Source organism: Passer domesticus, chromosome 2 (genome assembly GCF_036417665.1).
Source record: "Passer domesticus isolate bPasDom1 chromosome 2, bPasDom1.hap1, whole genome shotgun sequence".
NCBI classification, from domain to species: domain Eukaryota; kingdom Metazoa; phylum Chordata; class Aves; order Passeriformes; family Passeridae; genus Passer; species Passer domesticus.
In genome coordinates, this window is record NC_087475.1 from 112,320,787 (window position 1) to 112,336,291 (window position 15,505).

Below are 15,505 nucleotides of genomic sequence, written 5' to 3' on the forward strand. Positions count from 1 at the left end.
TTGCTCCATGATGCTGGGATGCTCCAGGCAATGATGCTGGGTTACTCTGGTCTCACGATTCTGGGATGCTTCAGCTCCGGCATGCTCTGGCTCTGCAGACCTGGGATGTTCTCTGGCCTCATGGACTTGGGATGCTCCATCCCCACGTTGGGACAGGAGAGGGGAAGTGACGTGTGTAGAGAGGATGGTGTGGCTCTGAGTATTAATCTCCACTTTGTGCTCCTCCATGTTCACTCTCTCCCTCTGGCAGCGCTGGAGGATGAGGGGGCAAAGGTTGGCGAGTACCGGCGGCTCCTGGCTGCCCTCCCTCCAGTGAACCGGGCCACCCTGAAGGCGCTCATCAATCACCTCTTCAGGTATGGCATCGACCCGCTGGGCATCAGCCTCTCCCCTGTGGGGTGCTTGGGGGCTCTGGGGTGTGGGAGAGCCCTCATCCTTTTGCTCATGTCCCCAGCAAGGAAAGGAGTTTGGGGTCAAGCTGTGCCTGATGCCAAGCATCGTGTCCTGCATGGGGGTTGAAGGGAGGGGTCCGGGGAGGACTCTGGGGCAGGAATCTTGACAGAGTTTCCCACAGGGTCCAGTGCTTCTCTGGGGAGAACCAGATGAACACACACAACCTGGCCATTGTCTTTGGGCCCACGCTCTTCCAGACGGATGGGAAGGACTACAAGGCAGGACGTGTGGTGGAGGACCTCATCAGTCACTACGTGGAGATCTTTAATGTAGGTTCACCCCTGGGTCCCAAGGTGCAGACATTCACAGGGCAGGGAGAGGTGGAAGGAAAAGGAAATCAGGTCTGCTCTGTCTGTAGACAGAGCTGTCCTTGCTTTGGAGACAAGGGGAGAGAGGACCATGTGTTTTCAAACCTTGGAAACCAGAAGCCTGGAGCCAGAATTGTCTGGTCAACCCTGATGGCTTCTCTTCCCTGGCAGGTCAATGACCAAGAGATGAAGAAGCAGCAGGATGAAATCACAGCCATCATGAAGATGCGGGAGGCATCATCCAGCGGAACACAGGTGGGTCCTGGACATGGGGACGTCTTCTCCTGGGGCCCTCAGTATCTACTGTAGCATCTCTTGGACATGCCCTGGGCAAGGGATGTCCACACTGGTGGGGGGGATTTCACCCACACATGGGAAGCTGCAGGTTGAAGCCGTTTGCTGTTGCCCTCCAGCAAGCTGGGGACTTCATCTGTACTGTCTACCTGGAGGAGAAGAAGACAGAGACAGAGCAGCATGTCAAGGTGAGTAGTTGGGCAGAGGGTGAAGAGAGGACAGGGGTCCCTTCATTGTGTGTCCAAGCCTCTGTGGTGGTGTGGGGACTCACACTGAGCTGGACATCTGTGGTGTGAGGATGGAAGGGCCCTGGGCTCTGCCTGATGGATTCTTGCCCCCTCCCTGTCAGATCCCAGCCACGATGACGGCTGAGGAGCTCACCTTTGAGATCCTGGACCGGCGGAAAATTGTCATGAAGGAGAAGGACTACTGGAGCTGCTTCGAAGTGAATGAGAGGGAAGAGGCAGGTTGGTGCAGGGGCATGAGGGTGTGATGAGGAGTAGAGAGATGGAGATGGAGATGGGGATGATGTTAGAGGTGGAGATGGGGATGCAGGTGGGGATGAAGTTAGAGATGGGAATGAAGTGGGGATAAGGATGGAAACGACAATGGACATGGTGATGCAGATGGAGTAAGGATGGGTCTGGGAATAGAGATGCAGATGGAAATGGGATTGGATATAGGGATGGGTATGAAAAATCTCCCCTTGTGATTGCACCATGGAGAAGTCTGGGATGGGCTCCAGGTGCTCAGGGGAGGACAGCTGCTTACCTCATCCAGCTTGCACATGGCTGAGTACTGCAGATGGGCTGAAGTTTGGGCCATGGCATCTGTCTGCATCCTTAGGAGTTCAAGTGCCTTTGAAGCTTTGATGGGGGGAGGTGTCCAGGTTCTCTGGCCACCAAAGTGAGCAGCCCTGTGTTGGCCATTGGCAGCAGCAAGGGAGAGATAACAGAAACAGGATGGGAGCCTGGTCCTGCCTGCTGGTGACTTGAGTTCCTGCTGCCAATGGGTGGGGAATCAGTCTTTTCTAGGTAACAAGACAAAAGGAAATGGCCTCAAGTTATGCCAGGGGAGGTTTAGGCTGGATATTTGAGAAAATTCCTTTAACTAAAAAGTTATCCAGCCCTGGCACAGGCTGCCCAGGGCAGTGGTGGAACGTCCTTGAATAATTGACAAAACCTGTAGGTGTGACACTTGGGAACATAGTTTAGTGGCAAGACCATGTCAGACCCTCCGGACACAAGTGTGACACTCTCTAGATGGGAGCTGGCCCTAGGTGCACTTGCTGAGACCTGACTGTCCCCTGACTTACAGAGCGGCCCTTGCATTACTCGGAGAAAGTTCTGCCCATCCTGCACTGCCTGGGGACAGAGAGTTACCTGGTGGTGAAGAAGCAGATGTCCATGGAGAACATGCTCATCTACCTTGGTGAGAGGCAGGGGCCATGGTCTGGGCAGGGAGAGAAGGAAGGGGATGGGACGAGATGGGATGGGATGGGATGGGATGAAGATTGAACACTGATGGGGATGCAGAGTGGAGGGGAGGGGACGGAGAAGGGGTTGGGAATGGGGAAAAGGATGGGATGAGATCCAAGTAGGCACCAGCCCAGTTAGCATGTGACTTGGAGTCTCCTGATATGGTGTCATGGCCAAATGCTGTGCCCAGGGCAATAGGGAAGCTGGTCCTGCCTGGCCTGGGAGTTGAGGGGCAATGTCAGGACTCTGCAGCAGCTGGAGGGCTCCTGTTGCACGGGGTGAGGGTCTAGCTGTGCCCTCCTTGGGGGTCCTGCGCCCCCTGGGAGGCTGGAGCCACTCAGGCATATGCCTCCAGCCAGCAGAGTGGGTGACTGCAAGCATGGCATGATGAAATTCCGGGAGGAGAGGAACCTGCTGGGGCTTGGGCTGAGCACTGGCTTCCATGATCGCTACTTCATCCTCAACCAGTCCTGGCTGCGCCTCTACAAAGAAGTGCGGGTGAGCCCTGCCTCCTTCTCCTCCTTCTCCTTCTCCTTCTCCTTCTCCTTCTCCTTCTCCTTCTCCTTCTCCTTCTCCTTCTCCTTCTCCTTCTCCTTCTCCTTCTCCTTCTCCTTCTCCTTCTCCTTCTCCTTCTCCTTCTCCTTCTCCTTCTCCTTCTCCTTCTCCTTCTCCTTCTCCTTCTCCTTCTCCTTCTCTTCTCCTTCTCCTTCTCATCTCCATCTCCTTCCCCATCTCCTTCCCTTGTCTTTCCCTTCCCTGGCCCTTCCCCACACTTCCCCACCTTGCCCTGCCACACTGTGACTTTCTGGGGATTCCCTGAGGACAGGGACTCGTGTGGGCTGACATCTCTCAGGCAGTGCAGGCAGCAATGGGGTTGCCATGGCACAGGCAGTGCAGGCAGCCATGGGCAGTGTGGGCAGTGCCAGAACTGGCCCCTGAGATGCTGTCACCCTGACCTGGAGCAGATCCCAGAGCTCCTGTCAGTGCCAGGGCTGAGGGGGGACATGCTGGCATAGTGGCTGTGCAGTGACAGCCCCTCTGTGCCCCCCAGTTCCTGGTTGCCTTGATGTGACACTGCAGCCTAGCAGATTACCATCCATCCCTGTGCCCTGCCCGTGGGCACAGAGGGGCTGCAGGGAGGGGTCCCCACCCCTGTGTTAACCCTTCTCCTCTGTTGAACAGAGCCTGAGGCAGCGGAGCCCCCCCTTGGAGAGCGTGAGTAGGGAGGGGAACGGGGCTCAGCTGGGGTGCAGGGGCTCCCGTGCCCTCTGCCCTTACAAGTGTGCCCAGGATTGACCTCAGATCCATTCCAGGGTCAGTCTCAAATCCAATCCTGCAGCACACATGTGCTGGATCACACTGGATCCAGCCAATCACTGGAACTGTCCCTGGTGCTACCAGCTCTCCCCATTTGGCCCTTCTGGCCTGTGGATCCCGCTGCCTTTCACTCCAGGCAGCCAGAGCTGGGTCTGGGGAAGGGACCAGAGAGGATAGGGATGGGCTGAGCTGCTTCCCCATCCCGCAGGCATTGGATCGGGCTCTTGTAAGTCAATGCTGCTTGAATGGGAACATGGATGGGTCCCCAGTGTGGCACCTGCTTCTGGGTCATGGCAAGGCACAGCCAGCACTGGAAGGGTCCTCATGCTGTGCCACGATGGCAGTGGGATGCTTAGGAATGTGCTCTGGCCAGAGTGGGTCCAGGTCCACCACTGCCATGGCTGTGGCCATGATGCTGAGGAGGGGTATGAGGTGGGATCCCTTGGGGAATGTCCACTGCCAGACTCTCGAGACCCTGTCACAATGTGCAAGTGCTGGTTCCAGCTCAGAAGGCAACTGGCACTGTCTAGGGGGGACAGGCCACCTGTGTCCCTTTCCTGCTACCTGTGGCCCTAGCCATGGGTGACAGACACGTGCTCTGCTCCATGCTGGCCTTCACCCTCCTCCCTGTCACCACATCACCACAGCTTTTCCTCCCTGCTGGGGGGTGGACTCTTATCCCAGCGACGGTGGGGACTGTGATGGGTGGGGATGGGTCTGGCAGCCACCAACGTAGTGTTGGCTCCCTGTTCCCCCAGAGTCACAAGCCAGAGAAGGAGTGGCCTGTCCGAAACCTGAAGGTCTACCTGGGCGTTAAAAAGAAGCTTCGACCCCCGACGTGGTGAGCAGCAAAGGGGTGGCCTGAGGTGCCGAAGGACGAGGATAGGAGTGGAGATGGGGACAGGGAAAAGGACAGGGACAGTTTTGACTGCTGGACCCGTCCCCTGCTGGCCAGGCCTCCTGCCACCAGGTGTCAGAGCAGCCCTGTAGCATGCTTCTGCAGCCCGCTCCGACCAGCAGGGACAGGGCTGTCCCCAGCACTATCCCCAGCCCTGTATTCGGCGCTGTCCCTGCCCTGTCTTTCTCCTGAGCCTTATTCCTGGCACTGTCCCGGGGTGTGTTTGTGCGGCTGAGGGGATTTGCAGAACTGGGGGAGGGTTTGTGGGGCTGGAATGGGCAGTTGCAGGGACAGTGGGGGGTTTGCAGAGATGGGGGTTGGAAGGGATGAGGGGGCTTTGCTGGGGTACTTGTCCAGCAGAGGACAGCTGTGTGGGCTGTTGGGGTTCATGTTTTCACTTCTCTTCCAGCTGGGGTTTTACAGTATTCTACGAGAACGAGAAGCACGAGAAGCAGCAATGGTGAGGGAAGGCGACACGGGATACTGAGGTTCTCCCTGGGACAGACAGACACATGGCAGCTCTCTGGAGCCTTTGCCATGGCAGGGGGAGATGGGGAATCACAGAAATCGTGAAAGCATTTGGATGGGAAATGACCTTGAAGATATCCAGTTGCACCCTCCTGACACTGGCAGGGGCATTATATGTGTGGAGACAGCCTGGCTGAGCACTCATGGCCCCATGCAGGTTCCCCCTGAGGAACCCCTGTGGCTGTCCCCTTCAGTCCCCTGGGGTCTCATGCACAGCAGCAGCTGAGGTCTCTGGAGCAGGCAGGTGTCCCTGGAGTGGCCAGAGGGGACGCCCTACTTGTCTCACCACCTCCTCTGGCTGCTGACACTGTTTCCACAGGTACCTGTGCTGTGACACCCAGGCCGATCTGCGGGAGTGGTTCGCCACCTTCCTTCAGGTGCAGGTAGGGAGTGGGCTGGATGATCACTGCCTGTAAAAGTGGGGCACCCCATGGGGGACAGTCCCAGAGGGATGCTTGGCCAGCAGAAACCCTTTGGGCTGTCCAAGCATCCCTAAACACCAGCACCCCAGGGCAAAAGAGAGGTCCTGGGCTGGCTGAGTCTCCGGTCTCCATCACCTTCCCTCTGTCTGCAGAACGGGGGTGCCCTGTGGCCCTCGGAGCGTCCCAGGATGCGGGTGGCACGGCAGCAGGATGCCAGGTTGGGTAACATCTCCCTCATCCCGCTGCGGGGCAATGAGAGCGAGATGCGGAACAGTGTGGCTGCTTTTGCTACTGACCCCCTAACTGTGAGTGCTCTGGGGGCACTGGATGGTCCTCCATGCTCCATGCTGCATCCCCCCTGCATCACATGATGGGCGGGTCCTGGTCTCCAAGCCTGGGTGGATGGGCTTCCCCCTCCTGCTCCCCTTCCTTATGTACTGCATCATCTCCAGTGATGGATCTGGGGGGCCTAGCTGATCCTTTGGGGGCTGGTGGAGTCTCCTGGGTCCAGGGGGTCCCAAATCATGTGATGCAAAAAGAGGAGATGCTGCCATGGTCCTGATTTTTCCTCTAACAGAGTTGGGTTTTCTGTCCTGGTCACAGATCACCTGCCCATCCTGCTGTCTTGTCTGTCTGCAACAGCTGTCCTGCCTGGGGGCTGTCACCCATCGAGTGTCCCTTAACCATGTGGGGGCTGGTGCTGGACTCTTGCCCAGCCACGGGGCTGGTGGTGGGACAGAGATGATCCCACTGCCTCCAAGCCAATCACTTGGGCCCCCGTTGCTGTTATAAACTGGGGGACAGGGCTGTGCCAGGGAGATCCCCCACCAGCATCACCCAGTGAGTGCTCAGGGATGCCCCAAGGGCAGAGAGCAGCATCTTTGCTGCCCTGGAATGCCTGCACAGGCTCAGGTTTATAGCAGAGGGCAGTGGGGAAGTGTCCAGGGGCATTGCTGTGGGCCATGCTTCACAGTGTGCTTGTGGTGGTGTGGCCTGGTACAGGGGACCAGCACATCAGGGCTGCCAGGGGACAGTGGGTGAGTGTCCCCTGCCATGGGACCAGCATGGGAAGAGGTTCTGGGACTGCAGTGACCCTGGGGCAACCATAGTTTCTCTTGCTGGGCGTTTTCCTTGTGTCCCCCTGGGTGCCATGCTGCCAGTGATGTGCAGACACGGAGGAGGAGGCTGAGGATGAAAAGTGATCTGTCTGCCCTTTATCCCCAGCTTCTGCGGAACGTCTGAGCTGGAAAACTGACATGCCAGTGAGTTTCCCCCTCCCTCCATGCCCTGTCCTGATCTGATGACAGTGGGAGCCAATGGCTCCATCTGTCCTGTTGCCATCCTGGCTTGGGGACATGGCACGTGTCCCCAAAGGTGAAAAGGGGTTGGAAGTGCCTGCTCTGTCCTCTTTGCTGACACTTTGCCCTCCACTTGTGCCACAGGTTCATCTCCAAGTGGGGCAGCCCTCGGGGTCTTGTGCCAGCCCCCTGCTCCGGCACCTGCCAGGGTCCTGTTGCCTCCAGAGCCTCCACTGGGCCTTCTCATCTTCCACTGTGGGGACCACAAGCAGCCAGGAGGGGAGATGGCAGCGAGGCCACCCCCTGACCCCAGCAGAGCTGGGCTTGGGAGCCACTGCCAGACAGTCCACAGGATGTCAGCCCCCTGACTCTGTGCCTCAGCTGCCTTTGGCCACCACTTCTTTTCCCAGCTCTGGGAGGAGAAGCAGAGCCTGGCTGGGAGCTGCAGTCGAGGGCTTTTACGTTTCCTGTTCCATCCCCTATTTTTAAGTCTTTGTCCTCTAAAATGATAAGGCAGGTGGGAGCTGCCCTTCCTGTGGGATGCTGCACTAGCTCTTCTCATGGGATGCGTGCCTGGCCCCAGCACTGCCATCATCATACTCCCATCACTCCTGGGAAGGGTGCCCTCTGTGCTGGGTGGGGCAGGATGAAAGGAGCCTCAGTATTCACCCAGCACTGGGAAGGGGGTGCCCCTGGTCTCTGTCCTCCATCCATCAGGATGGAGATGGCAGGAGCAGCCCCTGCGTCCCACTGCCTCTTCTTGATGATATTAAAGGTCTTAAGAAATGAAGTGGGAGTGTTCAGATCTCTGCCAGCCACACGGGGCAGGGGACACCAAGAGCTGGAAGTGCAGAGGGACAGTCCTGGATGCACCTGCTGGGTGGTTGCCAGAGAATGGGTGCCGTGGAGAAGGCAGGGAGCTGCCCTTTTGGGGACAGAGCAGTGGCACCCCAGTCCAACAGCCCTCTGCTGTGATTGCTGAGCTCACCAGTGTAGCCAGAATGCCATGCCAGTGCCAGAGTTGGTGTCTGTGCTGGACTGCCCCTGTAGATCACGAGGAGTGGGTGGGACCTACCAAGAAACACGTGTGCAGGTGTGTTTCAGGGCCTGGGCCCTTGCAGTGTGAGGCACAATGGGCATTTCAAAGCCAGAGGTTGGGAGCTGTCTCTTTGGATCATGGCAGCCATAGGAACTCCTCCCCATAGCCCATGGCTGAGCCTGTGTGCTGCTGCTGCCTGCCAGTGCTTGTGACCTTGGAATTTGCCATGGAAACCCTTTGAGCTTTGTCTTGCAGCCATCGTGGTGGGGAGCATCACTGGAGCTCAGCCTGAGTGGCAGAAGGTAGCTGGGGCTCTGCTCTCCCTGGCTTCCAGGGATGTGGGGATACACACAGCTGTGGGGATGCAGGGCTGATGCTGGTCCCCGGGGATGGAGGGATGCAGGGGGCTGGGTGTAACGCAGGGCTGGGAGCATGGCTCCCTGCTGAGCTGTCTGTGGCAGCCCGGGGTGGGGGTGTCCCCCCGCCCCCTCCTCACGCTGAGCCACCACAGGGGCTGTCGGTGAGTCATGCGTGGGAGCAGGAGGGCTGTCAATCACCTGCGGGCTGCCAGGGGGCAGGGTGGTGGCAGCGGGGCTGGCAGTGTCACCTGCAGCGCTGGAAGGGGTGGAGGAGCCACTACGAGGGGGACGGAGGGAGGGCACCTGAGTCCCCACCTCGATTATACCAGTGTGTGGCTCAGGCCCCTCACTGTTGTGGCAGGGTGAGGAGCCAGGTGCTGGGAAGAGCAGGAGAGCCTTCACCACCCCTGCTTTCATGACCTCCCTCCCATTCTGCTGTGCCAGGTTGCTCCATGGGCCTTGTAGTGCCCAGGACTCTGTGGGACAGGAGTGGATGCCTGGCACCAAACCCCAGGGATGTGCCAAGAAATACCATTAGTGCTCAAGATTGTTAGATATCCATCCATCCATCCATCCATCCATCCATCCATCCATCCATCCATCCATCCATCCATCCATCCATCCACTCACTCACTCACTCATCCATCTGTCAGTCCATCCCTCCATCCATCCCTTTCTCCCTACCACCATTCCCTCAATCCACTCCCTCCTTCAGCAGCCTACCTGTCTCTCTGGCCATGCAAGTGTTCCTCTTACCGTCCTTCCCAGTCTTTCACCACCAGGACATCCAACCTCTTCATCTTGCCCTGCTCCAGGAGCTGAACAAACTTTGTGGCTCCCAACCAGCCAAGCTTCCAGCCAAGGCTGGGTCTGTCCTCCCTGCACCCCTCACCAGACCAGGGGCAGAGTGTGGGGGCAGCAGGAGGAGGCTGGGGGCCCTTCTGGATCCCATGAACATGAGATTTGGGGTTCCCTTCATCTCTAACCACATTTTTTGGGGTAGGGATCAATAGGGAGCTGCTGGTGGCCCGCTTGAGGAAAACTGGGAGCGGGCAGGAGGGATGTAATTGTGGTGCCGGGAACCCCTGGGTCCCATAAGCATGAGGTTTGGGGTTCCCCTCACCTTCCTACTGTTTTCTGGGGGAAGAGATGGGCAGTGAGCTCCTGACAGCCCATCTGAGGGCGGCCAGGATGCAGTGGTGATAACTGGGGACCTCCTGCCCTGGTGTCCTCGAGCCCAGTGAAGACAGGAAGGGCCAGGACACTCTGCACCGAGCTGGTGCAGCATTGCCCTGTGCAGAGATGGATCCATCCGGGAGCCCATCACTCCAGAGCAGGGTGGATCAGGCCTCTCTCCAGCTCTCACTATTCATAGTACTGCGGAGGCGAGCGCCATGTGACTCCGCACATCGGCAAGTGATTAATTGCAGAGACATTTACAAACAACTTAATAAACTGACACTGGTGGGGGTTGGGCATGTGAGGGTGTCTTCTGGCTTCTCCATAAGCACAGGCTGGGACTCAGCTGGGGCCTGGCTGAGACCCACAGCCTCTTCCCGGAGTGCCGGAGCCCTTGGCACTGTCCCTGTCCTTGCCCATGGTCTGGTGGCGGTGGTGGCATCAGTGACCTTGTGCACCAGACATGCAGATTAGCTGAATGCCAGACTCGAGTCATGGTCATGGTGCCACCAAGGACGATGCTGCCATTCCTGAGGTGCTGCCTGCCCTGAGTGCTGCCTTTCCTGGGTATTGTGTCCCCACATTCACTGTCCTCATCTCGGGTACCCCGAGGAGGAGTCAGGTGGTGGCTGGAGAGCCCGGCATAATGTCACAATCACCCCATGGCACCAGCAGAGGTTGTCTGCAGGGGCTCTCTGCATCCCACACTCACAGCAGCTCTGTGTCCCACTGCATGGCTCCTACCCCGGCACTCCCCCTCCCCCCTCAGTAATGAACTCAGCAGATTATCAGGTCCTGGATTATTAGAGAGCAGCCACACTCCAGCAGACTTTAAACTAGTCATTATTTCATCAACAGCCCCATTAAACTGTCACTGGCTTTTTCCAGCCTTTTTCCCGTCACTTTTCCCTTTTCCTTGCCTCCTGCCTTTTCTCCATCTATGCTTTTTTATCAGAGCATGTGGCTGCCAACACACTCAGGATGTTTCCAAGGGGTTCACCTCACCCCTCAGCTATCAGTTTACCCATCCAGAAAATGGGATCAGGCTGGGGAAGGATTTGAGGTAATCTACCACCCCCCAAACTGACACAGGAACCCCCCTCCCCCTGCTCCATTCCACTTTCAGCCTGGCCCAGTGATGGAAAAGATGTCTGCATGTTGGGGAAGGGAGAGAAGAGAAAATGGGAGGATTTTAAAAGCAGAAAGTGAAAGGGCAGAGGAAAGGCCCAGCTTGCTTGAAGCTTTTTGTCCTTCACAGTGCTCTCCCCCTGCTCTGTCCACTCCCAACTTCTCCCTGACAGTCACCCTCTCGCCAGTAGGCTTAGTAAGAAAAAATGAAGGAAATTTAAATAGCTAGGTAAATGTTGGGCTGGTATGGGGGAAGGGAAGGCTGCAAAGGTGGGTTGTGCCTAGGAGGGTCCCATGGGAGGGGGGATCTGCCTCTCCCTACTCCAATGGGGTGCTGGAAGGGACTCAATGCCACATTGCAGGTGATAGGTGTTGGGATCTCAGTGTCTTGGGAGAATGGAGAAGGTGTTTAGGAAGGGATGTTTGCCCTTGGCTTTGCATGGCCAGCTGCTCAAGGAGACGTGACTAAAGCAAGACAGTGATGGGTGGCAGAGATGAGAGCCAGACTGGGATTTTCCCTGTCAGGGGGACCTTCCCAGTGAGCACAGCCAGCTGACAGCCTTCTTCCCAGCAGAGGCCAGTGGTGCCATTGCATCCCAGAGCATGTGGGTCTGGCACCTGAACAAGGATGCTCTGGCTGATGGCTGTTTATCCATCACTGTCACAGCACTGGCTCAGATGAGGATCTGGGTTTGTCTTTCTCCATTAAGTAGATGTTAATTTGCATTTATTTAAAAATAACAGAGCTCTCAATCTCTTTATTAACATCGGAGCAGAAATGCTTCTGGGTTGTCAGCCCAGAGATATTCCTGATGCATCCCTGTCCAGGGCTGGGCACGGAGCCCAGCTAGTATCCCCTGGAGCCAGGATCCCCAGGGAGATGTGTGCAATGTGGGACAGGCAGATACATATAATTGCTGAGTTGTCAGCATCCTGGCTGCTGTGTGTCCCCTGGGTGACAGCCCTGCTCCCCTCTGTGCTCCAAGACTTCTGGAGGGAGGGGGGAGAAACAGGGATGAGTTTTTCAGGGATGGTGGGGGGACTCAGTGTCCCTGTGGGCTGTAGAAGGGTCACAAAGGGATCTGAAGCATCTCTGGAGCCTCCTTGGAGCATCCTTCCCCAGGAGAAGGCTCAGAGCTGCTCCCTGCGCTGCAGACAAGACCCCAGCAGGTTCTGCAGGTTAAGGCAGTGAATTCCCTATGGGATCAATCTTTTGGAGCCCCGTGGCTAATGACCACAGTGCTCCAAGCAGCTACATGGATGTGCCACATGCCCTGCAGGCTGGGCACCCATCCCCTACCCATCTGCACCCGGTGGCACCAGACACGGGTGCAGCTGCAGAGCAGCAGGCACAGCTCTGCCCGTCCGCTCACGGATGGCACCTCTCTGGTTCACCAGGACTCCAAAAGCTCAGTTTGCCCTTGTTCCACCTGCTGGGAGATTCCCAAGGTGCCCAGTTTGGCCTGTGACACCAGATGTGTGTGTGAGCATGCTGTGTGCTTTCACTGACATGGCATGCCTGGATCTGCAATTCCGTGCATGGCCATGCATCCAAACACACGCACACACATGCCCAGGTGCACACATGTGTATTTATCCCACCTAAATACGTACCCAGCAGCTCCATGTGGCCCTGAATGGTGTCACCCCACTTCCATGTGGGCTGCCACTGAAACAGCAATGATCTTGTTGAAGACAAGGGAGATGGCAAACCTCTGTCTTGAGTGTTCATGGAGGACAGGCCTTGAATCAAAGGAAAAAATAATAAAGAAAAAATAGCAACAACTGCAACAACAAAACCCCAACCAAAACAAAACAAATGGCAAAAGAAAGAAAAATAATAAAATAAAGGGAAACAATAAAATAAGCAAAGGTAAATCTAAAAAATCCCTGAGACTTTTTATGTATATATATATATAAAATACACAGGGAAAAAAAGCTCTTTGAGAAGAATCACTTCAAATTGGCTATTTATCGGCGCAGCATCCCGCCGGGAGGTTTCCATGGCTACCTGGCAGCCAGAGCCGGGGCAGCAGCGTGCCAGCCCCATGTGCCTCCCAGCGTGTCCCCGCGGTCCCCCCGGCCACGGACCTTTGTGCTGCGCCGGCGGCGCCTGATGCTGCCGGTGCTGAGCCAACACCACCGTGCTGTGCTGCCCCTGAAGGCCACGTCCTGAGGGTTGGTACCCACCCGGTGGGATGCTCAAGGGGCTAGAGGCTGACACTGGAGATATGGTGGGAATGGGGTGTCCTTGCAGAACCCCCTGTGCAAGTCGGGAGCAGAGCTGAGCCCCCATCTCGGGGGATGGATGCTTCAAGGCACTTCTGCTCCCCAGAGGAGCACTGAGCTCCCCCTTCACCTCTGGACACCTCATCACTGCTTGTCCCCACCCCAGGGAGCCCTTGGGGAGGATGCTGCCAGATTTGGAGGGATAATGTGCAGGAGCTGGAGAGTTCCCAAGATGGTCAGCGCTCACATGGATCCCTTCCATGAGCCTGAAGGACCATCTCAAAGGCAGCCTCTCTCCATGGGGCCCCATTTCCCCTTCTGGGTGCACCCGTGGGCCCTGTTTCCCACTGCCTGTGTGCCAAGTGTCCCCCCTGGCACAGCCCAGGTACAGAAGCTGCCACCTGGAGAATGGCACTGCAGGGATATTTTCCCATACTTTGGGCTCAGGGACACGTCATGCTACGGGAGGACGGAAAAATTTGAGGTGCAATGAAGAGTGAGGTTGGAAAGTGAGGGTAGAGTGTCCCCCCATGCCCCCCCATGCCCCATGAGCACCTCATTCTCCTGGCTCAGCACTGGGGAAGGTCACCTGCACGATGGCCTGGGTGTGATAGAGCCAGCGGGTCCCTGTCCCCTCCTGCACCCAGCTGACAGATGTGACCAGGCAGGGGACACTGGCAGAGGCTGGAGGGCAGCTTCAGTGGCAAGTGCAGGACAGGACTCCCAATGCCCTGCCAATCCCAGGGGCCTGCAGGCTTAGAGAGCTGTGCATGGGAGGCTATAGGCTGGGGGCTGCTGAGACCAGCTTGGGATGGTGTGAAACACCTGGAGAAGGTGACTCAGATCTCTTCCTCTTCCTTCTGCCTTTTCCCTTCCCCTTCTGCTTCCTCTTTTCTTTCCTCCTTTTCTTTCCTTTTCTCTTCCCCCTCTCCCCTTCACCTTCTTTGCCTTTCTTTGCCCTTTTCCTCCCTTCTCCCTCCCCATTTTCCCTTCTTCCTTCCCCTTTCCCTTCTTTTCCCTTCGCCATCCTTCCTTTTCCTTTTTTTTCCCCTTTCTCTCTCCAAATCCCATTTCCAAAGCCAAGGGAAGCCCTTGCCTCCTCAGGCTACCCAAGCTCCTTCCTGTGACGTTCAGAAGCTCCATCCCAGCTCCAGGACCTTCCTAGCCAGTAGCACCAAACCTGGATGGCTCCATGGGATGGGCTGGCACTGGTGACAGCATTGCCCCAGTGTGGGATGTCGTGGATATGTTGCACCACAACAGGCCCCAAACATCTCCCTGGGACATCCATCCCTACCCCAAAATACACACAGGGTGTTTCTCTCTGTTCTGCCCCAATCGAGGGTGAGCTGTTGGACCTGTGGACACAGCGAATAATTTTCTGGTTCACTGTGAATTTATTTCCTTTTTTTTTTTTTTTCATTGAGAACATCTTGTACCGACGTTGCAATAAAAACAAGGCTCCAGGTTCCTCTGTGCGGTTTTTTTCTGCTCTTTATCTGTTCCCAGGATAAATGTCAGTGGGAATGGAAAAGCTTTTCTCTGTTTTGCTATTTTCTTCCCTCCCTGAAAGATTCCTCAGGTTTATGAGGGAAAATGGTGGAAAATCAGAAAGGAAAAAAATATCCCCAAGACTTGCTGAGATTGAAGTTTCTCATGGATATTGCCTATGTACGTGGCAGGACCAGGAGGGATTAAACAGATATGTAGATGTGGCACTTGTGGATGTATTTTAGTGGTGGGCTTGGCAGTGATGGGGAGCTGTTGGACTGGGTGGTCTTTGAGGTCTTTTCCAACCTTAATGATTCCGTGATTCCACAATTCAAAGTAGGAAAGTGTACCATGGCTAGACCATGCCAGGAGGCTGGACTGGGTGTCTTCAGAGGAAGGGAAGTGTCTCCTCGCATGCACAGCGAGAGAGCTCACAGCTCTGGGTGTGATGTAGAGCCCATTGGTAGGGAAAGTATTCAAGGTGCAAATTGCTTTGTATCAGCAAATACATCTCCATTAGCGCTGGAATTGGTATCCTGCACAATACGTGCTCGAGGACAAAGCCTGCCTATTCAGAGCCCACAGAATTCAATCATGTTGCTGAGGAGTATCAGCAGCAAGCAAAGCGAGGCTCGTTTCGCATTCACGCCACAAATATCGGCGCGAGAGCATGGAGATGGAACGCTGCCTACGGAGCACTGGCATCACTTCGCCTTCCCAGCGCTAAATAAAGACATGCAGCCCGTGTTGGTGCCCAGTGCAGGATCCCCGGCAGCTCCAGCAAAGAGAAACAAGAGATCTGTAGGAGATACTTGGTCAGGACTTCTGACTGTTGTCATGTCTGCCAGGGCCCTCTCCCTGCAGCCAGGTCAGGCTAAGGTGCCCCTCTCAGGTGCACCTGGAGAAAGTCTTGGAAGATCTCAGTGGCCATCACTGGGGACTCACTCCTGTGAGACTGATCAATGAAGCCCTGGTTTGGCCAGCTTTGTAGCAGGAGACTGGATCAGGAATGTCCATGCTCTATAGCAACGCTGCTAGACAGGCCACGTTAAAAAAAAAAACCCAAAAAAACACCACCAAAATC

At 56.3% G+C, this 15,505-nt stretch overlaps 1 protein-coding gene across 7 annotated transcripts in view; it reads left to right on the plus strand.

Annotated features, from left to right (window-relative positions):
• ARAP1 (ArfGAP with RhoGAP domain, ankyrin repeat and PH domain 1) overlaps nt 1-7,786 on the plus strand; it is a 35,325-nt gene extending 27,539 nt beyond the window's left edge. For 5 of the 7 annotated variants that reach the window (XM_064410803.1, XM_064410806.1, XM_064410804.1 and 2 more), the window contains 14 exons: nt 251-356; nt 575-722; nt 933-1,016; nt 1,175-1,243; nt 1,405-1,522; nt 2,373-2,486; nt 2,889-3,031; nt 3,716-3,748; nt 4,609-4,691; nt 5,158-5,208; nt 5,596-5,659; nt 5,851-6,003; nt 6,923-6,960; nt 7,141-7,786. In XM_064410803.1, coding sequence (XP_064266873.1) covers nt 251-356; nt 575-722; nt 933-1,016; nt 1,175-1,243; nt 1,405-1,522; nt 2,373-2,486; nt 2,889-3,031; nt 3,716-3,748; nt 4,609-4,691; nt 5,158-5,208; nt 5,596-5,659; nt 5,851-6,003; nt 6,923-6,940 — 1,184 coding nt within the window. In that variant the 3' untranslated portion in view covers nt 6,941-6,960; nt 7,141-7,786. The remainder of the gene's footprint in view (nt 1-250; nt 357-574; nt 723-932; nt 1,017-1,174; nt 1,244-1,404; nt 1,523-2,372; nt 2,487-2,888; nt 3,032-3,715; nt 3,749-4,608; nt 4,692-5,157; nt 5,209-5,595; nt 5,660-5,850; nt 6,004-6,922; nt 6,961-7,140) is intronic. The other 2 variants (XM_064410808.1, XM_064410807.1) reach the window with 2 other exon arrangements.
• The last annotated feature ends 7,719 nt before the right edge of the window (nt 7,787-15,505 follow it).